The sequence below is a fragment of the Desmodus rotundus genome, chromosome 5 (assembly GCF_022682495.2).
Source record: "Desmodus rotundus isolate HL8 chromosome 5, HLdesRot8A.1, whole genome shotgun sequence".
Taxonomy (NCBI): domain Eukaryota; kingdom Metazoa; phylum Chordata; class Mammalia; order Chiroptera; family Phyllostomidae; genus Desmodus; species Desmodus rotundus.
In genome coordinates this window covers 163,930,819-163,956,405 of record NC_071391.1, presented here as the reverse complement: position 1 = coordinate 163,956,405, position 25,587 = coordinate 163,930,819, and the positions used below count along the sequence as shown (strand labels likewise).

At 55.3% G+C, this 25,587-nt stretch overlaps 3 protein-coding genes across 17 annotated transcripts in view; 2 read left to right on the top strand and 1 right to left on the bottom strand.

The window, feature by feature from the left end:
• The window catches only part of ASAP2 (ArfGAP with SH3 domain, ankyrin repeat and PH domain 2), a 125,462-nt gene extending 111,092 nt beyond the window's left edge, over positions 1-14,370 (top strand). For 2 of the 10 annotated variants that reach the window (XM_053923774.2, XM_053923780.2), the window contains 7 exons: positions 1,245-1,482; positions 3,870-4,004; positions 5,422-5,593; positions 10,113-10,201; positions 10,644-10,714; positions 11,146-11,268; positions 13,031-14,370. In XM_053923774.2, the coding sequence (XP_053779749.1) occupies positions 1,245-1,482; positions 3,870-4,004; positions 5,422-5,593; positions 10,113-10,201; positions 10,644-10,714; positions 11,146-11,268; positions 13,031-13,105 (903 nt within the window). In that variant the 3' untranslated portion in view covers positions 13,106-14,370. Of the gene's footprint in view, positions 1-1,244; positions 1,483-3,869; positions 4,005-5,421; positions 5,594-10,112; positions 10,202-10,625; positions 10,715-11,145; positions 11,269-13,030 lie in introns of all 10 variants that reach the window. The other 8 variants (XM_053923775.2, XM_053923781.2, XM_053923776.2 and 5 more) reach the window with 5 other exon arrangements.
• Positions 14,371-15,747: 1,377 nt separating this feature from the next.
• Positions 15,748-22,437, bottom strand: ITGB1BP1 (integrin subunit beta 1 binding protein 1). 6 transcript variants are annotated; one of them, XM_024552979.3, is made up of 8 exons: positions 22,309-22,424; positions 21,538-21,668; positions 21,200-21,303; positions 20,212-20,290; positions 18,782-18,918; positions 17,131-17,223; positions 16,516-16,665; positions 15,748-16,012 (listed from the first exon to the last, which is right to left on the bottom strand). In XM_024552979.3, exons 3-8 carry the CDS (start codon positions 21,269-21,271, stop codon positions 15,941-15,943), a joined length of 603 nt encoding a protein of 200 aa, XP_024408747.1. In that variant the 5' UTR covers positions 21,272-21,303; positions 21,538-21,668; positions 22,309-22,424; the 3' UTR covers positions 15,748-15,940. The 6 variants fall into 6 exon arrangements, with proteins under 6 accessions (XP_024408747.1, XP_024408748.1, XP_024408750.1 ...); XM_024552980.4 differs by lacking the exon at positions 22,309-22,424 and adding an exon at positions 22,063-22,171; XM_024552982.3 differs by lacking the exon at positions 21,538-21,668 and having other exon boundaries at positions 22,309-22,437.
• A 96-nt stretch (positions 22,438-22,533) lies between these two features.
• The window catches only part of CPSF3 (cleavage and polyadenylation specific factor 3), a 34,320-nt gene continuing 31,266 nt past the window's right edge, over positions 22,534-25,587 (top strand). Inside the window, exon 1 of the mRNA XM_024552449.4 lies at positions 22,534-22,721. Coding sequence (XP_024408217.1) covers positions 22,672-22,721 — 50 coding nt within the window. The 5' untranslated portion in view covers positions 22,534-22,671. The remainder of the gene's footprint in view (positions 22,722-25,587) is intronic.

The window sequence follows — 25,587 nt, the reverse complement described above, 5'->3', positions numbered from 1 at the left end:
TCCTCACAGACTCGGAATAAGAAGTTCCTTTGCTGAGTTAGCTGTAAAACAGGATCAAAGTGAGACCCCCAACTAGTTTTATTTACTCCCACCTTAAACAAGGAGAAGGTTTGGAGCACCGGCCCGGGGCGAGTGCCTCTTCGTGAAGCACAGGTCACATCCCCGTCCTGTGGGCAGTGACCCAGCAGGTGGCCTCATCCAAGTACACGTCCAAAAGGAAGTGGTCTGGCTTGAAGCCCTGACACGCCTCTGCCTGCTATGTGTCCAGCAGGGAATGTGGCAGCTGCGGTGAATGTGCACAGCTGTGGGCTTTGTGGGAATTTAGAAGTGCACGTGCGGAGCCAGCGGCGTTGGGTTCTGCACACCTGAGCTGGATGTGAGCTGGGGGTCAGCCAGGCAGGGCCGGGCAGGGCGGGTGCTCCCGTGAGCAGGGCAGTACCTGGCAAGCTCCTGGTGCCGTGCTGGTGAGGCCATTAAAGCCATCCCGGTTTAACAGATGAGAAGCGGAGTCGGTGAGGTTAAGGAACTTGCTCAGGACCACAGCTGTTACAAGGAAGCTGACGTTTGAAATACGAGTTAGACCTCGTTTCCCTGAGTCCTTACACGTGACCTTTAGGTAGAACAGGGGTCGGCAAACTGAAAGGGCCGGATAGTAAATGTCCTGGGCTTATGGGCCTCAACCAGCACAGCCTTTGTGGCTACCACTCAGCTCTGCCGGGGTAGCTCGAAAGTGGCCATAGGCAATAGGTAAATAACCAGACGTGGCTTGTGTTCCAATAAAACTTTATTGAACAAAAGCAGGTGGGGCCCAGGGCCATGATTTGCTGAGCTGCGGGCTGCATCTCAAGAGCACCTGTTCCTATGGGAGGTTTTCCTGTGAGCGTGCCCTGGAGCAACTGGGCGCCCAGCACGGCCACACCGCTGATCATCCCAGAGAGCAGGGCTGTGAATGGGAAATGCAGGGGCAGGTTGAGATAACTCTGGCTGGTAAAGGTGAAGCAGCTTCTGTTTTAAATGCTCCGCAGAATGGAGCATTGTAGGTAGTAAGTCATGGCATTTTGGAGGGGTGTTTCCATGTGGAAACGTGTGACTTAAATCTCGCAGCTCTTGTGTGACTGTTGAGAGTCAGGTGACCATGTCCGGGTGGAAGTGCTGTACGGGAGGTGGTCACCAGTTGCTTGAGTGCTGTGACCAAGAGGTCAGTGTGCCCGCACTTCACACACCTGCCCGCCACCCCTCTGCAGCCCAGTCCCAGTCGGCGAGAAGAGCGGCCGGTCAGCTTCTACCAACTGGGGCCCAGCGCGGCGTCTTTGGCCCGAGACACCACCGGCCTGGCCAAGGACAAACAGAGGAGCTTCGCACCCAGCATCTTGCAGAACGAGACATATGGGGCCATCCTGAGTGGCAGCCCGACACCTGCCCAGCCCACGGCCCCCAGCACCACCAGCGCCCCTCCACTGCCCCCACGGAACCTGGCCAAAGGTAACGAGCTCCGGCAGCCCAGCCAGTGTGTAAGCAGTGTGGTTCGGGGTTTGTTTCGGGAGGTTAGGAGCCACTCTGCCCGCTACTCGTGAGCTGTGGGCCGGGGTCAGGGTGGCCTGATTCCCTGGGGGCCTCTTGTCTTACAGTTATACTGGTTGCTCCCAAAAGGAGCACCATGGGGCGTAGGGTGCCGAATGGTGTAGAGCACCTTGACTTGGTTCCCGCGCTGGGCAGAGAGAGGTGTGGTATCTGCGTGCCTCGGGGAAGGCAGGGACTCCTCCCGAGCACCTTCTGTCTGGGCCTCTCCTCTTTGCTTTTCACCACTCGCGACCCCCCCTTTGCCTTCATTCTCTGGTATTTCTCCCCGGCCTGCACTCGGGCAGCTTGTGGCCCTGGGAGTATTTTGTATCGCTGCGACCCCCAGGAATGAAGGATAAAAAGATGCTAACCGGGGGACACTTGTAAAACTGTACACGTACGAAATAGTCTCAGCGGTCCCACCAGTGCCCAAGTGCCAGCGCTCGCTACACTCTGCCACTGTCACCGCGAAGTGGGTTCAGGCCAACTGGTGCTACTTTTGTTTTCCTAGAAATGGAAAACGAAGCCCCTCCCCCTAAGTTAAGGGATTTTCCCAGCACTGGGGCCCCGCTGGCCATGGTGCTCCTGAAAGCAAGTCCAGCCAGTGGCCAGCCTGGTGTTGGGCTGGGGCTGCCAGCCACGGCCAGTGGTCTGGGGGAGGGGCTTCCCAGGGAGGAACAGGAGCCTCTGCGTGGGTGGCTGGTGGTCACAGGAGAGTCCCCTGTTGCATTTGTGTGGGAGCTGCTCCCTGGAAGGGGTGTGTAGGGACAGGTGGTGGCCGGGGCCGAGGACGGAGCTCGGCAGGTGCCATCAGGCTGGGTCTGCGCCAGCTCTCGTGTGTCTGGGCCCCCACCCCAGGTCCCTGCTGTTCTGGGTGTCTCGCAGACCCTTCCACATGGGTCTGGAGGCCTGAGAAGGCCACTGAGCCTGCTGTCCGGTCACAGGACCATACCCGTCAGGCGCAGGCCCCGGGAACCAGCCTGCCGAACTCCCCGGCTGCGCCCACGGGCATGATGGGAGGACCCTGAGCAGGGAGGGAGCCGCAAAACCCTGTCCTCCCTGCCACCCTCACCAGGAGGGGCCCAGGGCAGGTGGGCGCAGCAGTTGCGGTTGGGTCCCTGGGGCGTCTCGCTGGTTCCTCCGCCCCCTCCCACGGCCGGGCACACCTACTGTTTGTGTCATCTGTGCCCACCACAGGCTTGTCCAGGCTGTGTGGCTGTGCACACCATGTCCGGAAAGGGAAGGTGGCACTTTGTTGGGTTGTAGAGAAGTAATGGAAGGCTGTTCGTCCTTATTTCTTGCTTTCCTAACGTCTTAGAATGAGGGTTTTTATTTTTCTCTTCCCACTTTTTTTTGCAATTCACGTAGTTAGCTTCATGTCTTCATGTATCTCTCTTTTTTTAAGATTTTTTAAAATTTATTTTTAGAGAGAGAGGAAGGAGGGGGGAAGAAATATCAATGAGTGGTTGCCTCTTGTGCGCCCCCTACTGGAGACCTGGCCTGCAACCCAGGCTTGTGCTCTGACTGGGAGTTGAACCGGCAACATTTGGTTTGCAGTCTGGCACACAGTCCACTGAGCCACCCCAGCCAGGGCTTCGTGTCTTCCTTTGATGACAGTACTGCCCTGTCAGCTTGTCCCCACACAGGGGCTCCTTGTTCTCGGTCTAGTCCACACCTGGTCTAACGTGCAGGCCCCCCACACAGCCAGGAAAGGGGGTCGTCATGGTCGTGCACCTGAGCAGACAGCGCCCGCTGAGGAAGAGCACGGATCTCGGTGGGGCAGAGGAAAGACTGTGACCGGGGCGGTACCTTTGCCCTGGCGTGTGCCCTGGCCTGCTTGGTGTCATCTCTGCCCATTTCCAGCCAGAAGTGTGTTTGTGGGAGGTGGGAGAGAGCCTTCACCTGATGTCTTTGATTTGTACCCTTGCCCCCCCACTCCATGTTCCCTTTGAGGACAGCCCCCTCCCCACGTCCAGGGGGAAGACTGAATGGATGGGGGAGAGATGCTGAGGCCCCGTAACCAAGTGCAGTGCCCAGGGCGGGTCTTTGGGTTACTCATTCTCTTCAGACGGCGGGTCCCCTGGAGAATGGAAGCCAGTGAGACCCGTGTGTGTCTGCGTGTGTCTTCCAGGAGGCAGAGGGAGGGGTGTTTAAAACTCCGCCTCCACCCGGGGTCCCAGGGCTGCTGTAGGCGGGTCCTGTGTACCGCGAGGGACAGGGTCAGTAATGCAGTGTTCTGTTTCTGTTTTTGTTGTGTGTGTGTGCCTGCGTGTGCGTGTGCCTGCGTGTGCGCGTGCCTGCACGTGCAGCTCAGACAGCCGCCTCCACTCGCGCCCCGTGGAAGACGAGCCCTGTGAGTGTGGATGGTGCGAGCCGGCAGCGGTCTTCGTCAGATCCGCCAGCCGTCCACCCACCGCTGCCCCCTCTCCGCGTGACATCGACCAGTACGTCTTTTCCTTTCTCCTCCCTGCCGGTGGGCTTTGTAGACCAGGACAGCCCAGGTGGGGGAGCGCAGCGGGGGCCTGCGGCTGCGTGGGGCGCCGTGGCTTTTCTGTGTCCCCAAGCCCTTCAGCCTGCTCCTCCCCAGCCGCAAGCTCCCGTCTGTCGGGCCCCACCCTACCCAGGGGCTCACTTGCCGTCTCCTGTTTCCCCAAGCATTTTGGCCATGTTTCTTTCTTCCTTCCCCATGTTAGCCCAGGGCGTCCTTTCCTTTGGCCCTTTGGTGGGTCTCAATATGTGGGCTCAGTCATTCGGGTTGTAGTCTGGTATGTGCTTCTCTTCAATGTCAACATGTGGGTGCCAGTCCCAGAGCCTGGGGCAGCAGCCTGGGGGAGGCTTGTCCCTAGCAGGCTGAGCAGGAGCAGCCCCTGGGTCGGCGCCACTGGCTCCCCAGCTCTGCCTTGCGCTGGCCGTGGGAGGGAGCGCTCGGCTCCCTGGGGTTGCCCTCTGAGCCCCGGAGCTCCCCTCGGTGTCTTCTGCCTCCTCAACCTCAGTTACAATGAAAGGAGCCCAGGCCAGCGGCAGTAGGTGTCCCTGCTGTGTGGCTAAGCAGGGAGCTGTGTCTGGGAGGGTCTCCCAGAGCCAGGAGTGACACGGGCTGTCCAGCTCAGACACCTCCGAGTCACACAGCACGGGGGCACTCCTCAGGTGTCAGCGTCCTGAGGCAGGTGTCCGCCTCGGCAAGGACGATGGGAGGGGCATGCTAGACATGGAGCGGGGGCGCCGATGTCTGTCAGACAGGGCGAGGTGTAGGTGTAGGCCCACGGCCCTGCGCCCTGTCTCCCCAGCTCAGCGACCCCTGCTGAAAGCATGTCCCACCTCTGAGCCTCAGCCTCCTCGTCTGTACGATGGAGAGAGTAAACTGTCCCAGCCCCTCACAGGTGGTGCAGCCTGTACAGAGTCAGCGCTTCCCAGCCTTTGCTGAGACGGACCTGCTCGCAGCCTGGGAAATGGGTCGGGCGGGCCTCTGGGTCCGGACGCACAAAGAGAACTGACCCAAGAAGGCCCGACTTCCCCGGGGGCAGGCCAGGGCCAGGGCCCGCCTGGGCCTCGGCCTCGGCCGCTGCTCCTGCAGGTCGCAGGGCACAGAGCCGACGGCCAACCATCTCCATCTCTCCACGGGATTCTCTCGGAGGAAGTTCTCACAGGCGCATAGCAACCTTTTAGTCCCAACTCGAGGCTCAGAACGACTCCCAGCCAATCCTGTTCACTGAGCGTCTGCGAGGAACGTAGGTTTTTTCCTTAAGAAATAGCAACAGAAAAAACACGGAGCCCTTCGTGGAAGAGCCTCCAGGGAGAAGGCCGGACAGGACGCCGGCTATCTGACCCTCCATGTGTCCCTCTCTTCTTCTCTCTCCACAGATCCCCTGGCTCCCACGCTGCCCGCTCCCGCAGCCAAAACGCCCGGTGTGATGGAAGCCTTGAGCCAGCAGAACAAGCCAGCCCAGCCCGGGGCCCCACTGGGCAAAGCCACACCCCCGCCCCTGCCGCCCCAGCCACCCAGCCGCCTCCCTCAGAAGAGGCCTGCTCCCGGGTAACTAACGCCCCCTCTTCCCTGTCCCCCTCCCACGTCCCCTCAAGGCCTAGCCACATTGGCTTTCCTCACTTCTTGCATTTAAGGAGCTTCCAAGCAGCTCGTCACTTCATCGGCCAGGACTTCATGCTACCATTTGAAATCGCCCAGTTGCTACTGTAGTGGCCAAGGCCAAAGGATGCATGCCTGGGTTTCACCAGGCTTCCAGTGTCTTAAACACAATGTATCAAGAATTTTTACACTGTAAAAACTCACACACGTCTGTGTTATACCCCATGATGAATTTAGATTTCTCTGTAGTACAGACAGCGGGGTTGTGGGAGTTAAAGTCCTCAAAACAGGAGGCCTCTCGGTTCTGTTTGTTGCCCACCCACAAGGCTGTCTCAACTGCATGGCCCCTCTGCAGTGTGCCGTGTACGTTTTCTACAAACAAGGACGTTCTAGGGAAATAATAATACAACCGGCCAAGGCAGGAGAATAACGTGGACACACCCCTGCTTTCCAGTCCTCAGAGCCCGTTCAGGTTTGGCCACTTGTCCAAATAACATCCTTGGCTGCGGGGGATGCGTTTCACGGCTCTCCCTCTGGGTCCTTAGGATGGAGAAGGATTCCTTTAAGTGGAAATGATATTTAGAAGCCCAGACCAGGGCACTTTGTGTACTCTTTGCTGGTGGACGTCCTGTCCCTAGGCCGGCCTACTGAGTGGTCTGAACTGGACGCACACCCCCACACACTTATGTCTATATTTCCCTCTCTCTCCGTTGAAATCCTTGAGTTCTTACTGTCTCCAATGTCGGTTGTTCTAGGAACAAACCACACCAGGACCTACTGACATAAGACACGGCCATTGCATTGCGCTTGCAGCCCCTGTCAGGAATTCGGATCAGTGTGGTGGGAATAGCTTATCTTTGCTCCACAGGGTCGGAGGCCTTTGCTGGAGGGGGTTGGGCACAGAAGGGGACTCATCAGCTGGAGGCCAGCATCCTCCAAGGCCTCTCCACCCCATGCACCCAGGGGTGGGGGCTGGCTGACAGCTGGGATATGTGGCCTCCCCGTGTGGCCAGGGCTTCCTCATGTCATGGTGGCCGGGCCCAAGAACAAGTCCCAAAGGATGGGCCTGGCCCGGGAAGTCGGCAGAAGACAACTCTCGACCACCTCCCACCTCTGCCTCCCCTCCCTGCTGAGGCCTGGGGGCCTGTGTGGAGGTGCCTTCGCCCTGCTAGGCTCTCTCTCACCCCACCAGGTCATCCCCTGTCCCCTGACACCCCGGGTGGGTCTGTTTTCATCCGTGCCCCCAGGTAGACGTGTACAAACTTTCAGGATACAATCTGCATCCTTTGTTTCTGAAAAGTTTCGTTGATTATTTTTAATGCCATCTATTTCTTTCCGTTCCCAATTTAAAAATAATTCTTATTGTTCAGATGTCAGATCCCCGTGGCCTTTCCTCTTTTCGTGAGGGTAAGCTTACTGCGCTCATACCTGCCCCAAATATCTGGGGTTTGACCTGTGGGAGTTGACTTCTTGCCCACACAAAGTTGTGTCCATGTTCTTGTACAGCAGCCCCCAGGGGCAGGTTGCAGACCCAGGCCCTGCCTACTTCTGACTGCAGGGTCTCTGTGCCTCCGCCCAGGGGTACTTGTGAAGGGAAGGTGTGCTCACCACCCTGGCTCTGGCTCCTGTGACCAGAGCTGGTCCTGTGGCCCCACCTGGAGGCCGGGGCTGGAAGCGCAGCTGGAGCTCCGCACTCGGGAGCTCTGCAGCCTCCTATTGCTGTTTCCATGGCTGTCTGTTGCTTGTTTGCTTTTGAAATTGACTTTCTAAAGGGAGATTGTCTCAATTTTGTCTTCCAGTTGTTTAATTGAGTTTTTCATTTCTGATGTACTATAATTTTGAAGTTAATAGTAGCCTGTCTGTTCCAGGGAATCATTTTCTCTCGTCTCAGATTATTCATGATGGGTTTTGGGGGTGTTTTCCTTTGGCTTTTGCTTTTCTGCATAATTTGGTTCTTCCTCGTTCTGTTCCCTTTGTTTTGACCTCTGTTCTTTTAGAGGCTGTTTCCCTATCAATTCTGTGTTCTCTACCCGTCAGCTGCCACTTTGGGGTGGGCATTAAATACTCACAGACTGCACCCCAATGCACAGAGCCGCCATGGTGGGTTTACTGGGGAACCCTGAATTGGGGCCCCCCCTTTTTTTACCTCAGACAGTTCAGGCTCCTTGGGAACAGTCTTCCAGTCTCTTGCCCAAAGGGAGCAGGTTTTCCGGGAGCTAAATATAGAAATAAAGTTAAGCTTTTACTTAGTTCCCCTGTTTCCCAAGATACTGTGAACCACCACACCAGGCATCCCCGAGTTCAGACACTGTTCTGCCCTCTCCAAGAGTAGAAGCTGCTGGTCTTCGGTGGCGTGGAGGGGTGGGGTGGGTAGTTGCTAGGCGTTTCAGAGTTGGGGCTGGACTCTGGGACGAAGCTCCTGGAGCAGACGAGGGCCAGCCGTTGTGTCTGTGCTCCGCCCTCCCCACTCCCCGGAGCTGGAGGCTCACGCACTTCTCCTTCCTCAGGGGAGCTAGGCTGCTTAGGGTTCATCCCTCCACTCCCAGCTTCCAAAACTGCCTTTCTCTCTTCAGTTCTCTTTGTTCTTTTTGGTTCAATTTTTTTTTTTTAACTTTTTTCCTTGGGGGAAAGTGGAAGCAAATGTATCTCAGCCTGCTGTTTTTAACCAGAAGACTCTCAGGGCTCTTGAATGCCTTCTTGGCAAGCTCTGAGCAGCCTATGGGAGCCCGAGGGGACAGCCGAGCTGTACTGTGAGGGACTTGCTCCCAGGCCCACTGAACGGCCGCAGGCTGGCTTCTCTCGGTTCCTGGTCTCAGGTCTGCGCCTCCCTTCAGCTCCCATCTCTCTTCCCCAGCACCACCCTCAGGCTCGCTCTTCCCGGACTGCTGCCCTTTAGGAGACTGTGTGTGGAAGTTGCAGACGAACCCCCGCCAGCTGCCAGCCACTGTCAGGGAGCTCCATGGACAGGGGGTGCTGCGTGCCTCCCGTGGCTCCTGGCCCTCCAGCTGCTTTCCCTGCTTCCCCACTGGCGGGCTGGCTGAGTCTCCTCCAGCGCAGTGTGGCCTGACTCCACCTGTGTCACGGGATCATTTTCTCTCCCATGGGGAGGGAGGTGCAAAGCAGAGAAGCTGGGGCACCTGTAAGACAAGTCTGGGTGGAGGGCACCATGGGGCGCTATCCTGCGGAGCTCTGTTCCTGAAGGAGAACATGGCCGCGTCCGCCCTGGAGAGACCCAGCCTGCCTCCTGTTTCCGTGGGGCCCGCGAGCTGAGCATGGTGTTGGAGTTTTAAATGATGGAAAACCAGAAAACTTCATGACACATGAAAATTACATGAAATTCGGATAAACTGAAGTGTAACTGGAAGCTGGCACACCTGTCTGTTCACACATCGTGACGGTCACGTTGAAAGTTGCGATAGAGCCCTTGTAACCCGCAGAGCCCAGAAGACTTACCCTCTGGCGCTTCGGGGGAGAAGTTTCTTAGAGGGTCAGGCCCCCTCGAGAGCGTTTCGTGGTTGGCGGAAGGCGGAGGAGGGGTCAGTGGGGCCAGCGTGACGACTCCTATGGACAGGGATGGAAATCAGAAGGCAGGACTGGTCACGTGGGTGGGCCCTCACCTGTCCTGCCTTTAAGTTGTGCTACGTCGTCCTTACCTTCTCCCTGAGACTTCCGCTCCAGGCTGGGCTCCTTGGGCCGCACAGGAAGCGGTCGGCCCTTGCTTCACCCCCACTCCTGGTCCTCCAACCCCCCCTGGCCCTCTCCAGCCCCAGGTGTGTGCCTGGTGCCGTGCGGGGTGCATGGAGACGTGACAGGGAACTTGAGACAGTGCTCCCTTCTCAGCTCATAGACATTCTGACTCTCGTCCTTAGTTGGAGAGTTGACAGGACTGATACCACACCTGTCACAGGTGGAAGTGCCCACTCAGAGAAACCCATTGGTGCGGAACAGACTCCGGTCTGCTGGCCTGAGAACTGCCTCCCCTGCCTGTGGCCTTCGTCTGTGCTGGGCCCAAGGCTCACGGGTGGGCCCCAAGCCAGGGTCACATCGGTTACAGGCCACGGACCACGGGGCCTAGAGGCGTGGATGACGTTGACCAGTGGTCAGGCAGAGCCCTCAGGGCCCTGGGGTTCATTCAGCCCCGCCCGCAGAGACCAGGCCCTCAAAGGGAAGGGACTGGTCGAATGAAGGGCAGAGCGGGAGGCAGGTACCCAGCTTCCAGCCCCAGGTCTTGTCATGTAGGCCCACGGGGACACGAGCCCTTTGGGACCTGGGATCTGGCACTGTCCTCTGGGCCTCTAGTTCTTCCTTTTTCAGAAAAAGTTAGAAGTAGTTGAATGACTGGATTGAACCGGCTCGCCCATTGCAGCTGGAACACAGCCGGTTCCTTTTTAGAAGCGGGTGAGGTACCGGGTCGGCAACGTGCTTTCAGGCCTCAGGTGTCAGTGATTCTATTTTCCCTTCTTTGCAGGACTGACAAGTCGACCCCACTGGTCAGCAAAGGCCAGCCGAGAGGACCTGGTAATTACTTCATTTGGAACTGGGCTTTATTTCTGCTTGGTTAGTGGAGGCACGGGGCGGGGCGAGGGGGGCTGTTTCCAGCCGTGGCAGCCCTGGTCAGGGCCCAGCTGTCCTCCACCCGGCAGTCACCTGCCCTCCGTGGAGCCTCTGATGCTGTACTGCAGCCTGCAGTCCTATCTGCTGCTGCTGGGGGTGGGGCGGGACGGGAGTCCCTGGCAGGGGTCTGCAGGTCTGCGCAGGAGGTGGCCCCATCTGTCTCCTTCTGTGACACCCGCACGCTCTACAAAGCGTGCACGGAAGTCACGAGGCTCTTTGGCCTTTGGGGGACCTTTCCCTCCACAGGTGAGAAAAGCCCAGGGAACTTCCTTCCAGACCGACACCAGGGCTTTTGTGTTAATTGTTTTTGTCTCACGTCGTGATGGAGGGGTCTACTGGGTGCTGACCCCTTTCCGTCCTAACGCAGTGGGTCTCTCTGGAACAGATGCCCTGGGCCCTCTGCCCAGCACCGCGGCCATGCAGCCCCCCGCGCCTATGCCCAGGAAGTCACAGACCGTAAGTGGGCAAGCCCTCCCGTCCCACCTCCTCCTGCCAGTCATTCCACAAGCGCTCGGGGTTATCTCCCACTCCCCTGGTTGGGGGGTGGGGTGGCTTCATCCTGGGTGCCTGGGTGTCTGGGTAGGACGCAACTCCAGAGCCCACCAGGTGGTGGGCTCGGCTCTGTCGCCACAGCTCCAGGTCACCCCTGTGTGTAACAGGCACCAGCCGCCACCTTCCCAGCTGTTTACCCGGCCGGGATCTCTTCCTTTTCCCTTCTGGCTCCTCCTCCGAGTCCCCCTGGCCCCTGAGCTCCCCTGAGCCACCCTCTCCTGACTTGACGCTGGTGGGCTCCCAGGCCTGCGGTTGGGAGCCTTGGGCCCCATCCTGCCCAGGAGTGGGCACCTCCCTGCCACAGTAACCTCTGACCCTCCTCTCCTCCCCCCCAGACCAAGCTGAAGCCCAAGCGGGTCAAAGCCCTCTACAACTGTGTGGCCGACAACCCAGACGAGCTGACGTTCTCAGAGGGGGACGTGATCATCGTGGACGGGGAGGAGGACCAAGAGTGGTGGGTGAGTTGGGGCCTGGGCCCAGGAGGGGCGGGGCTGGGTTCCCACCCACCTGGCCTGAGGTCTATTCCCAGGTGAGGCCTCCCCCACACCCGAGTGTCTCAGGCCTGCAGCCACTGTGCCCCTTGCTGGCCTCAGATGCCACATCCATGTACACCCACTTCTGCGTGGGCCTGATTGATCCCCGGGTGGGGTCCTCCCCTCATTAGGGAGGGCAGGCCACTCAGGCTGCAGTTTCGAGAACAACCTGTGGGTCTCAAAAGAGGCCCCTGTGTTTCTGGGGGTACAGCCCTGGCGCTGCCCACCTGGAGTGAGGGTCGTGCGGAGAGCTGAGCTCCAGGGCACCGTCCGGGCGTCTGTCGTGGCGGCCCTGCCACGAGCCTCGGCGTCCACGTGGGAGCTGGAGTGGGGTGACCATGGCGCTCCCCCCAGTCACCCTAAGGATCCAGCCTCATGTTCATAGGCTGGGAGACTTGGGCAAGCCACTCATGTCGCTGAGCCGTAGCCCCCTGGCCTGTGAGGGGAGGTCACCACAGCCCACGGTAGGGGTCATAGGCCCCCAAGGAGAGGCACTACACAGAATGAGGATGGTGGGCTTACGGAGCCTGCCTGGGGTGTGCCCCCAGAGCGCCTGGCAGTGTCTGCCCAAGGGAGGGAGACCCTAACGGGCCCGCTCTGCACACCGAGCTCGGACAGTTCACGGTGGCCACGGGGAAGCCAGCCGGACTCCTGGGATCGCTCTGCTGTGTGGAGTGTGTGGGCTGGAGTGTCAGTCAGCATCCCCAGCAGAGCTCCAGCCTGTGTGAGCTGTATGCTCCGCCCCCAGGCTCTGCCGGCCCAGGGATGCGTGCCTTCTGGTACCTCCCTGTGGCTTCTTTCCCCCGGAGGGACTCCGGTGTCTCAGGCCCGAGCTCCCTCCGTCAGCCTCGCCACGCACAGCACAGGCAGCACAGCGGCTGGTGCCGCTCCTGGGCCCCTGGGTGGCAAGCTCGCTGGGCCTCTCTGGCCTCTCTGGCCTGCAAGGACTGAGACCGAGTGGGGACCGGAACTTTTTACTGCCTCCACCACTGCCCCCACCCCGCGAGACCAGAAGCTGCCGTGTCTTGCACACTTGCACACAACCCACCTGCCAACAGGAACCACCTGTTTATTTCAACACCTGTGGGGACACGGAGCAGCAGAGACAGTGGCGAACGCCACCCATCACCTCGGCCCTCTCAGCCCCCCCAAAACCCATGTTTTGGTGATTTTCTTTTCGACCTTTATTTACCTACCTAGTTTACATTGTTGAGATCATACTTGACGTATAACTTACATAACTGGCCCAGAGCAAAAATAAATGATTTTTTTGGAAGTCTTCATAAATGCAAGACTACATTTAAACAGGGCCAAGTCCCATTTGTCACTTCCCATGATGCTGCAGCTCACAAGCTTCCGACACTCACCTCCTCACCCGTTAAAGAAGAAAAGGCCAGTGGGGGCAGCGGTCAGAGGGCCGTCTGCCTGCCCCCGACGTGGCCAGGACACGTGACGCACTCCAGCGGGGTCCCTTAGGAACGGACGCCCACGCTCTGTGGAACGAGGCCCGGGAAAGGGGGAGAGAGGAAGGGAAGGAGACGGAGCTCAGGTGTTTCACCCACGGGATTCTCTCTCAGAAGAGATTCTTCTGAACGAGTTGGGTTTCCCCCCTCCAAATGCTGCAGCGCCCTTCCGCGTCTCCGCCGTTTGGAGTTTTTGTAACACCCGGCAATTTCACTCGTTTCAGATCGGCCACATTGACGGAGAGCCCGGCCGCAAAGGGGCCTTCCCCGTGTCCTTCGTGCACTTTATCGCGGACTGAGTTGCTACTGAACGGAACACGTGACAGATCCGTTCCTGTGTCGTGACTGGTGCCCACACTCTTGCCAGATAACCCGCTTCACACGAACTGTGCGGTAGAGCCACTGTCTCCAATGCCACTGTTCTGTTTTTAAAACTCAAAGGCGATTTATATGTACAAGTGAATCGTTTTTATAATTTGTGATTTTCATGAAACATTGCTCTCTACTTTTACTGGGAAAAACTGAATTGCCTACAAGGTGAACTGACAAGCTATTTTAACCCCATAATCCTGAACCTCCAGCATTCGCTCACCCTCAACACATTTGCGTACTGGAGAGAAACCCTTCCTGCTTTCCTGGGCCCGTTGCTGATGTCGGTGACCTTCGGCGTAATTATTGTTTAGGAAGCCAGTAAACTAAATGCTACCAGTTCACCGTATACACTTAAAAAGAAAAACCATTTTAAGATTGCAGCTGAAAGCCACCCAGTGTTTATTTAAAGCCACTTGGAAACTGGCGCGTGAGCCGTCCGTTCCAGCCACGGTCTGTGAGGTTGCAACTGTCATTGCACCCCGCATGTGCGTGAGCTGTTGTGCGCAGCCCTAACGAACTACCGGTAGGTCGTCACGGCAGACGGTCATTCCGGTCCGCCCCGTCCCAGGTTCCGTAGATCTGCGTCTCCTGAACTCGGTTAAAAACTGAGGTTGAAGGGTTGCAAAGGAGCTCTTGTGACGCGCGTGGCGTTTCGGAAACCACCGCCTTGCGCTCCCCTTCCTTGCACGGACCCCCACTGCTCCCACCTGCTGTTCCTCCTGAGCGTGCCGCCTCCCCTTTCCCCCTCATGAGAATGTTTACTCAGCTCAGTGTCTTGTGTTCGTAACAACATACCAATGGGAATGGCAGTCCCACTGTCCTGAAATTTAATCCGTCCCTTCGTTTGTAACCAAGAGCGGTTCGGAGATCTGTAGGTCCCCGGCAATGAAACGCTCCCGAACACCTATTTTCCTATTGAAGTCATCGTTCATTCTTAAGCTTAAGCTACTGGGGCTGGGGGGTTAGGTTGTATATGATACAAATCAAACTTCATTAGCTTAATGCACTCGACTGTCATACCTCTACTCGGCCATTGTGAGGGGAAGTCCTTAGGAGGAACATTGGAAAGGGCGGCGCTCCGAGAATGCACAGGCGCGCGACGCCCACTTGGATTCTCACCAACAGGAAGGAATCGACTTGAGTACGCACTCGGAGAGCGGGCGGCAGCGCTTCGGTGCGCCTGCCGCTTCGGTGCGCCTGCTGCGACGGGGCATCCGGTTGAAGCAGCCCGGCTTTGTCACGCAAGACTCTTCCCATGTCCTTTCTGTTTCCACCTGCATTGTACTTTTTGTCGCTATTACAGAGGAACACAGAACAAACTGGAATGTTTTATGTTGTATGGCAACTGCTCTTTGCCTTTCGACATCCCGGGTAAAACGTGTCGGGGTGTGGAGTCTTTTTTTTTTTTTTTTTTTAAAGCACTACATGTATCTCCACTAATTGTTCATTTCTGATGTTTGAGCCCTCCATCGAGTTAATTCTCTCGTAGATTTAAGGAAGTAAGCAGGTACTTTGCACAGCGCGATTCTTACATATTTTGACACAGTCCTCCTGCATCTGTATCTTCCACCAGCCTTTGGACGCGTTGGTGCCACCAGCCACATACGGAATTAAAGTTGGTTCCTACCAATGTGTGAGTACCACTCCCGACTAGCCTATCAGGTTCACTGGTACATAAACATCCAGGAAGTGTTTTCCCAACCTACAATTTGGTGGTGCTATTGTGCAGCAATTAACATGACTTGCCAGAGGAGACATTAACTTCCCTGCTAATTTCCTGGTTATTTGCTCTTTGCAAATTAAAAAAACAAACCCACAAAGGAAACCATTGTAGATATCTATTTATGTTTCAGGTTTGTGTTTCACGAACTGAGCTGCAGGATTCTGGCACTTTGCGTGACCTCCAGGGACAAGGGCCGGGAGGCGCGTGCAGACTGGTGGTTACTGTGTGGCCTGTTGAGGGTGGGCAGTGTGAGGTGCGGCTTGAAGTGCTCTTGGAGATGTATGATACTCATTCATTCACTCAGTTACTCTGGTCTAGTTGCAGCGCAACTGTATATACTGTATAACCTAAATCAATCCTTATTTTCATTGTCCCGACGCAGTGATTTCTAATTAGAGCATGTTCAATAAATTTACTCTTGTTGACTAGTCATTTGACTAGAAAAAAATAAAATACTTTTAAACGGACATGGGGTTATTTTTGTTTTTGACCCTTCAAGCGCTTTTTGTTCGAAGTCCTCTAAGGAAACCCATGGGCCTACTGCATGGGAGTCTCTGAACACCTTCACCTCTAGCACGGCGTGGTCTGCCGAGGTGCCCTCCGCGCTGAGGAGAGCCTTGTCGCTTACTAGCATGTCATCCTGACAGCGTACTGCTCAGGTTCCACTCTGTCTTGAGTGGGCTATGTCACTGTTTCAAACCAACTGTGTCCCCAAGCCAGAGCTCCAAGCCCGAGACCACCCGTCCCAGGGAGGGGCTGCCGAGCAGAGGGTTAAGCTTATTTGTGTTTAAAAGCAACAAATGAGGTTTCTTTTTTGAGTCCCAACAGGTAGATGACGTCAGTGAGTTAAGTCACTTAATAAGACGTTTTAATAGAAAAACAAATGATCGGTATTTTATACAGAGCTTTTTCCCCCAGAAAGTAGAGCAAGGAACCACTTTATACTTTCACACTAGCTCAACGCTGCAGAGTGGAAACAGCTATTGAGAAAACGGCTGAGCTTCATTCACGAGTGGTCGACTTCCACTCACGGCTGGATTCAAGCCTTCTCAGATGTCAATACGGAGTCGAAAGCGGTGGATAACACTTTGCAGATTGCTTGTGCTTGCTCCTGCGTTAGGTGAACAGGTGCGGTGAGTTCAAAAATCTGCTCCTGAACTGAACTTGACCAGCAAAGGCATAAAGGTGCCCCTCTGCACACCTCTCCTGACCCTACACAGCACATGGCCCGCCTGGCCTTGAGCTCCCTTCCCCTGCTCCTCAGGGAACCCCAGGCGCAGCCACACCTAGGACCACGGCCTTAGGGAGGGGACGTCACCTGTCAGTAGGAACACATGTAAAGCAAAGCCGGGGGCCCTGCCCAGGAGGACACACCAGCACCCCCCACTCCCCGTGTTTACCGAGAGACTTCTGATCCTGACTCGGGAGTGCTGCCAGCTGCCCGCCACAGGTCACAGCCGGCAGTCTGTCCGGGCAGCTGGCTCCTTACTCATTGTATTTGCCAGGTTTTAGACACAGAGTAAAGAGCATCCCTTCAGCCCTTGCAAGACTAAACAGACTCTGGTTTTGCCCCTGTGTTGGACGAATGACGGACCAGGTGACTGGGAACCTCACCAGGCTGCTGCACTGGTAAACCCACAGGCTGTACTCCTCGCTGCTGGCGTCCGTGGTCTTCAGAGCCAGCAAGCTCTTCCCGGCCCCCAGCCCGTCGTCGTAGCACACCATGCGGACGATCAAGTACAGAGCGTGCCGGTGCAGGACGTCCTGCGGAGGGCGGGGAAGCGGGGAAGGGGACTGCGGCTGTCGGCCGTGTTTCTCTGTCCTCAGCAGCACCCCCCCACCCCGTGCGGATTTGTTGTGAGGCCTGAACATAGCATACCCACAGACCTGGGAGAAAGCAGTTTTAGGGGGTTTTCTCCCCAAACCCAAAAGGATGTCCCAGTGTGCTCAGCTGTGGGAATGGGATGACCTGAGCCCACAGCCCAGTCCCCTGTGCCCAGCCCCACACTGACAGCTGTTCTGGACTGGCATGGGGTCCTAAGGTGCGAGGCACTGTGGGCCCCACCACACAGGAAAGGCCAAGGGAAGCTCCTACTCATCCCCGACTAAGAAACGGGCCACTCTTAAGGCCAGCTGCCAGGAATGTTCTCAAACCCATCACTGCAAACACGAGCAGACCCTCAACACCCCAATACCCAAAGCACACTTTTTCCTTCATAAACTACTTACGTACTGATCCGATGTCGACACTTTTATACCATACTTGGAAACGCCCATGATGAATTCTTCCTCCATGGGAACAAAGGGCAGCTTCCCGTCTTGCTGCACAGCAAGAATACGAGGAACAGCGCACGTTAACAATGGTTCCGTTAAGTGCAACGAGTCGGTCTCAGGACCCGGCTACCACAGACCCCGAACTCTTTAAGGATGTGGCACACGGAGGAGCCCAAAGATTTCCCTCCAAAGGGGCAGAAAAATCCCTCCCCTCTTTTTTCAGTCAACAAGTCTGGGCAAAATTCAGCTCGATGCACTCCGGGTACAGTGTTCTGTACCCTTGTCTGGGATTAACCCTCATTACAAACTCAAGACACTTCACAGATCCCACTAAGGTTTCACATTTACATTAAAGAAATAAAAGTTTTTAAATACTCAAAGCTCAGCTAACTGGAGGTCAGGACACGCGGCCGCGGGCTCCGTTCTTCTCAGCCGTGTTATGCCGTGCGAGGGGGTGAGGTGTGTTATCCCCACGCCCCGGGGCTTTGGGCAGGGAGACTTGCTAGATGAATGGTTCCCTGGCTCACAAGCACATCAGTTACTACTTAGAGCTCTGAGAAACGAACAGCACAGCAGATGGTTCCCCAGCCCGCCACCCGCTGCCGTCTCCTAAGTCAGAACCCGGCCCATCTTCTCCAAAACGAGGTCCTGCCGGCAATCAGGGCATGTTCCAGGCGGTAAATGTTTTTGTGCGCCTACCTGCCTGCATTAAAGAGATTGTGGAAGATGAGCCCTAGCCACCTGCCTTAATGCTGGGGTGCTCACGCCACTATGGCAACCTCTTGCCAATCATTTCTCACAGGAGGTTTAAGGCGATTCCAGGAATCAGCACACGGGGTAACAGCGCAGCTGTCATTGCTAATTTTGACAAGCCGATTTCTATGGTGACAGGAGGAATTTAGCAGTCCTCATTGGGAGGAAAATGATCCCAGTGTCTTCCGGGGCGAAACATTAGCAGTCTTGCAGCGTAATACTTTACTTCGATTAGCTGCTGTTTGCACATTGTTGGAACGACTCTATATTCCAAACGGGAACTGGGATACTAACCCTATTAGTCCTGACTACCCAGAGTTCCCTGGCAGGTAGGAAATCGGATTGGCTGATGCCTTCAGACAGATGCGACCTCCCTTCAGGAGGCTACGAAATATTTAACGATCCCTCTGCCTTGACCGCAGAGAACGTGCCTTAAGAGTCAGGCACACTACGAGGGGATGAGGGGCTGCCCCATCGCTCCAGCACCCCCGTGTTAATCAACACAAAGACACACACTCCTCCTTCCATCTTCCCGACCACGGGCGATGTTGGAAACGGTGTGAGTAGACAGGTGTGTCAGGTCAACAGCACTGTGCATGCGACTGTGCGAAGAGCTAAAGCGAGTCCAGGGGAGGCGCCCCCGCGCCCCTCAGACTGCTTTAAAGACCAGGCGGTGGTGTGGAGCCGGTCACCTCATTTAAACCCGCTCCTCACACGCACGAGGGCAGTCCGCCCCCGCAAAAGAAAGAAGTGCGTCCACGCTCAGCAACATTTCAGCGCGACCGGGAGAACTACGTCTTTCTCCCAAGCCATGAGCTTTATAAAACAGACATTTTTTTTTTTTTTTTTTTACCTGGGCAACATCTATATAATTTATCAGGTCTAGGGGCCCTTCGAGGCTTTTTCCTTCCGAGAGTTTCAGCTTCTCGATGGCACCAACGTATTTTATTCGAAATTCCGCACAGGTGTCTGAGTTACTGTTGCTCTGACCTAGAGGCGAATGAAGGACACATGGGGAGACTTCAGAGAAACGGCCGGCTACAGGCGTCCTCCATCGCTTCCCGAAGAAGAAACAGACCAGCAAGAGTAAAATTTCCTCACATAGAAATCTTTTTAGAGAATGGGAAGGAACTTCAAATTTCACTAACCTTTTCCTCAGGTACAACATGCTAAGTATAAAACTCTAACCAGGAATAAATTAGTAATATCCCTCATTTCAAACAAACACGAACAAATGTCACCGAGGTAACGACTGAGTCCCTCTGTGATGCACGATGACAGTGCTATTCCCTGGTTTCTTCTCGCTCTTTATCATTTTAACACTGAACTTGCTTTTTGATTCAGGAAACCACGTCTGCCTCTACCATTCAGCCAGAGAAGACAGTTTTTTAAATGTAGATGGACAAGTGCCGGACAGGAAGTCCTGTCCATAACCAACGGCAACAGGGTGAGGGACTGTGTGAGCTGTGAAATCCAATCGATACAAGACCACCGAAGTGTTTGCATCCAGCCGAGGACGGGCATACGAGGTGATGACTTTTCGGTGATGTTCACGTAATGAAACGATGCCCAGCCACATATTTAACACTTCAGAGGCATCTGGAAGGTAACAGACCTCATGCTTCTGTATCTCTTTGCCATCGTATGTTCCCTCTCTCCCCGCCCCGACCTTTCACATCGACTAGTCTGTGGTCCTGGAAGGAAGAGCGGAAGGAGGGCAGGCAAGTGAACACAGCCCATGTCCAATCAGACACCAGCTGCTGGCAGGCCAACACCATCCTTAAAAGCAGCCATCTTTTAATTTCTAAAGAGCTGCGTGTTCCAGGGGCTGCATAAATGTTTTCAAGTGTCAGTGGCAGATGCTGCCCTTCACTGCCACGTGCCCCTGACACTCAGGAGCTGCGTGTCTCTGGGCAAATGGCTCCTGAATCTTCCTCGTCAGCAAGGCACCTGTCCTACACCCCATAAACGGTATCATTCACGCTCTACCACCCCGTTTCTGTAAAAGCTATTCTGAGACTTCTAAATCATCACCACGATGTCTGCCACATGCTTTTGTTCTAGGACCCATTTAGAGCAGTTTGGCCACCTGCGCGGCCAACCTCCAAGGCAGCGGCTTCCACCAACCACTGAACACCCCCAGCCCACACTCCACCAGATCTCGGGCCATTTCTCAACTCGTACGAAAAATGGAGAGAAAGAAAACCCAAATGCACAAGAACTCCCGCCTCCCTGGTAAGACCACTGAGCCTCAGACGAGAAGCGATCCAACCCTGGGGGTACCTGAGCTTTTGGTGGAGTCTGTGTCGAGGCTGGCGACGGTGCTGGATCGAGAGAGGCCCCCGAGGCTGGAGTCTACAGACTGAGAAACAGCAAACAAACACGTCAAGTATTTAAACACGTGGAGAAGCACTACCTTCCCTCAAGTGCTCTAGCAAACATTCCCATCACTGATTTATTAGAGCTGAACCGACACACAATCCCAAGGGCTCTCCCCAAATCACAGCACTGCACGGACGCGGCGTCGCCCCAGCAATCTAACTCAAAGGCAGCCCCGCGGTCTCCTCACAAGACACCTTACACTTTACCGTCTGTGAAAATCTACACTTTGCTTTCGCGTTATCTCCCCTGAACCCACAAAGCACCCTGTGCTGAAAGCTGGCAGGGGGCAGTACCCTGTTTAATAAGTGAGCAGAGAGACCCGGAGAGGTGAAATGATTTACCCAAGGTCACATCCAGTGAACGCCCCAGACCTCCGACCTCAGCAGAGCTCCTGACTACCTCCCCACCCCCCCACCCCCCACTCCCCGCCCCCGTGCTGCTGCAAGTCCCACCAGCACCCGTCAACACCCAGGCTGACTGGCAGACCAGAGCATAACTGTCAATATGGATTGCCAAGAAATACACAACACAAACTATGAAGCAAAATACAAAGCATCATACACATTAGTGTAGAATCAGTTATGCACACCCACCCCCTGCCCCCAGGATTCCAGCCCCGTAATTACATGCAATTTCTATCATGTAAAAAATTTCAAAGTCGGTGTTTGTTTCAATGAGACCATTTACGGGTCCTGCCCCATCTTTAAGAATTTCATGAGACCTACCAAAACAATAAAGTTAGACCAAGCACAGAATGAATGTGTCTCTGGTGCAAAAAATGAATGTTAGAGCACACCTAGTTTGAAGACCAGCAGCAGGTCTGCACGGTTACCCGTCATGCAACACGAGAAGAAGCAGAATTCGCACAGCTTGCCAATCCGGCCCCTACCTTGCTCTTCGTGCTGATTTCACTACTTTGGGAACTGCTGCTACTGTGTCGCTTTTTGCCCTTCCGAAACATTTTTCACTATAGCTTGATCCACAGAAGCTCCCCTAGAAAAACAAATGTTTAGTTACACCAAGAAGAGCAACTTTAAATCACTTTATGCACATGAGGAATAAAACCCATCAATTCCTTCCAGTTAGTTCTATGGCGCATTCCTCTGACTTAAAACATATTTTTCTTTGACCACTAAATGTGGATACTATTCTTATTTTTTTATTCTTTGTTTTTAAATTCTAACAATCTAACCCATAGAATCAAAAAGGGCAGAAACCTGTTCATACCTAGAGGTGTGAAAAGCATTGTTTTCAGAAGTAACAGACGCGTCCTTTAGTTCTGGAAATATTACTTCTCTTTAATCAATTTGAGATACTGAGATTCAGTTAGTGTCTCGGGTGCACGTTCTGAAAATGGGCTTGAACAGAAGACAGACACTGTGCTGGGTGCTAGACAAGCCTTTGACCTTCAAGGTCGCAGTGTTGCCGGCCAAGCTGCCTGCCAAAGTCACCAAGCTAATGATGGGTGGCGCCACATATGGAACCTGGGCTGACCCGGCTCCGAAACTCTTTCCGGACCCTACCCTGCTTCCCACGTGTTCTCGCCCTGGCGTGGTGCTGCCACGTGCAGGTGCCCAGGAGGACAGTAAACAAAACAGAAACCCCTGCCCTGAGGCGGTGGAGAAACCACCAAGAGCCAGCACAGAAAGCGAGAGCTCCTCACCACCCCACAAAGCAGGAGGACCCAGGAGGCAGCCCTGCGGCGCTCCCACTCCCGTCGCCCTTCCGAGGCGACCCGTCCAGGCACGATACCGTGGACCCAGGAGCCGCAGTCCCCGTCCAGGCACCAGTCACCCGGGGCCCCGCAGGCCCCGCCGCAATCACGCGCAGCCTCGGGGCTGGGGTTCGCGACCCAGGGAGGGCGGGTCCCCGTGAACAGCGCCGCCGCTGCCGCGGCCCCACCCATCCGCCCCACCGCGGGTCCCCCAGTTGGCGCCCCCAGAAGGTCCGCGTTCCCGACCAAGCTCAGCCCTGGCGCGGAGAGGGTCTGGCCCTCACCTCACAACCACCGGCCCATCCCTGGGGTCGTCTGCGGGTCAAGCACGCACCGGCTTGCAGCCCGCGCCTGGACAGCCACTCCCGTTCTAATTCCAGCGCCAGTTTTTCCGGCTCCCCGGCCCCGCCCACTGGGCCCGCCTCCGAGGCCTTGCGCAGGCGCATTCCTGACCCCCGCCCCAGGCTGTGGGACTCCCAGTCTCCGACCGGAAGTCGGAAGGAGGAGCCTAGAGTCGCGGGCGCCGGAGCGCCGGAAGTTGTGCTCTTGGTGAATGGGGTTCTTCCTTGGTTGGTTCCCTGTGGTTATGCTTCCAATTTAGAAGGAATCGTGCGACCTCATCTCTGCTTCGCCTTCACGCTTCGGAGATGTCTGTGATTCCTGCGGAGGAGAGTGACCAGCTGCTGATCCGACCCCTGTAAGGGACCAGCGAAGAGGGAACTGAAAAGCACGGGCTGGGAGAGGGTTTACTGGAGCTGGCCGCCTCGGTCGCCACTCACTCAGGCGTGCCTCGGCAGCCTGCACTTGGCCGCGGTTACTGAAGGGGTTTGGAGAACTGTTGTTCGGAAGGGGCCTGCTAGGTTGAATGGATTTTGCTTTTTCTTCAATCTTAGGGAAGAGTGTCTTGGAATTGGGGGAGGGGAGGCTTATGAGGGCACTGGGCGCTTTCTTATCCACTAGAGAGCGGCAAACCCTGCGGGAGCTGGTGATGCCGAGGCCGGCAGGATTAGGCGAGGACCTGGATAAGGCTGTGGCGGTGCGAGAAAGAACTAAATCTGTTTCTTATTACCCCCAGTACTTGACATTTGCCGAAGTATGAAACAGGAAATCGATTAGAGCTTTGGTAGGAGTTTCGTTTTTGAGCACAGCCCCTAAGGAAGGTAGAAAGTTGGAGAAGAGGAAAAGCAGAGGTGCTGAGGATAAACTCTCGGCCCTTGATTGTCTGAGAAGGCTGGTCTTTGGGCGGAGACGGCCTTCTGCCGGAGAAGCGCTTGGCAGATCTGGATGGTGCTGGGACAGGGAGGTGTGAACGAGGAGAGCTCTGTGAGCCAGCAGTGCGAATCCACACACGTGTGTATTGTTAGGCATTAGCCTGCACAACATGGATGCACGCATTTCTCTAAAGGTTCAAAGTGCCTACCTCACACATTTACCAGTAACCCGTAAGGACTTGTTGAGCAGCTACTGGGGAAATAAGTACAAGCTTCTCACTGTCACGTTCACACCTGTCGGCACCGTCAGCTGTCAAGCACCACACTGGGCTCGGGGGATGCAACCCAGAGAGGGGGCCAAGTTAACTGAATTCGCCCTTTTGGAGGGAATCGCAGTGCAAGATGAAGTACTGGAGAGATCGTTCGCAACCAGAGGAGACCATTACTTTGGAGTCAGGCCTAAAAGCCAGTCCCTGCTCTGTCACTTGTTAGGTCAGGCACCTCACTGGGCCTGTTCCTCACGGGGAAATAATGCAGCAGGCGTCATTGGGTGAGTTAGGACATTCTGTAAATGGTTACTATTGTTGTAACTACAGGGAGGCATTGCAGCGACGGCCATAAGATCACGGAAAAGGGACTTGTAGCAGACTGAGGAGACGAGAGTGCTTTCTCACGCATCCTGGGACGTGGGCGTGAGCTGAGTCTTACTGAATGAGTAGGAATTAAAGACAAGGGAAGTATGGGGGCAAGGGTGTTCCAGCCAAGGAAGGGGCATTTGTGAAAACGAGAGTGGTCACAGCTTGGGGCCGCTTTCCTCATGGCTGTGGCTAAGAGATTACCGGATGAGATGGGAGAGGCCATCAGGGTCCACCCCACGAAGGACCTTTTGAAGGACCAAACTCCCACACGGAAGTTTGGGCCTTTATCGTCAGTTATAGGGAGCCAACAAAGGCCTGTAGGCAGGGTGGGGATATAGTGGAAATCATGTATGGGAAAGATTGAAGTTGCGCCCAGCAGCAGTGTAGCCGATGGATAAAAGGGTGGGTTCAGTGGAGGGAATCTAGGATGAGATTGAAGTAATCCAAGTGATGAGCAATAAGAGCTTGGAGTGAATGAAATGAGCGGTGAGTTGGAGAGAAATGGGGGTTTCAGAGAGTAAGGAAGTGAAATCTGTAGAACTTTGTAGCGGGTCAGATGTATTGGAAGGGGAGAGGAGGGAGCAGAGCAGAGTGTTTGGAGGACTCGCGTTCCTGGGTCGGACGATTCCCATGTCATTCACCCTAGGAAACGGGAGGTGGGTCTGGAGCAAACTGGGGGTTTTATGACAGTGATAGTGAGATGTAATTCACACACAGCTCGCTCATTTAAAGTGATTTCTGTTATAGTCACAGAGTTCTGCAACCGTCTGCCTCCAGAACATTTCCATCATTCGGAAAAGAACCCCTGCACCCATTAGGAGTCGTATCATTGGCCCCAACTTTCCCAGCCCTGGGCAACGATAAATCCTAACTTCCTGTCTCTACAGATTCCCCTCTTCTTAACATTTCACGTAAATAGGATCATTTAATGTGTAACCTTTTGTTACTGGCTTTTCTCACTTAGCATATTTCCAAGGTTCAGAAATTGGGAGTTTTTACTCATTCAATAAGTATTTCTTAAAGATTTACTGCGTGCCAGGCACTCCAGCTATACGGCAGTGAAGGAAATAGTGTCTCTGCTCTTATTTTAACAGCGAGAAACAAGTCATTAATAAGCAGATAAGTTCACGTAGTTATGATGGCATGGTGTCAAGAGCAAATGAGAGGAGGCGGTCGAGGGAAGGGCTCTCGGAAAGTGTCATTTGGACTGAGACCAGCGACACAAAGGAGCCACCCATGTCAGTGTCTGAGGGCAGAGCATGCAGGAGGAAGAAAAGCGAGCACCAGGGCCTGCCGGCGAGAACTGGCGATGTATTTCTCAGTGCAGGGTGCCTGTGAGCTGTCCCAGCAGAGCTCCCTGAACACCGGGTATGTCTTAGAGGTCTGGACTTCGGGAGCACGGGCTGGACTACAAACGCAGACCTGGACGTCACCATCAGTGTGTCGGAAACATGAGAGTGACGATCCCGAAGACTGCGGAGGCCATGGAGAGCCTTGTAGTGTCAACAGTTGGCATGTGAGCCGCGGAAGCTGAGTGTGAAGGAGTCTGAGGAGGAGGGGCCAGCGGACCCCACACGAACATGAAGTGGGGAGGTGCTGGGCGCGGGGTGGGCAGGAGGGGTGACGGGCTGCAGGAGGACAAGTGAGACAAGGACTGAAGGTGGCTGCTTGCACTTAGCAAAGAGCTGCTTCACAAGGACAGTTTCAGAAGAGT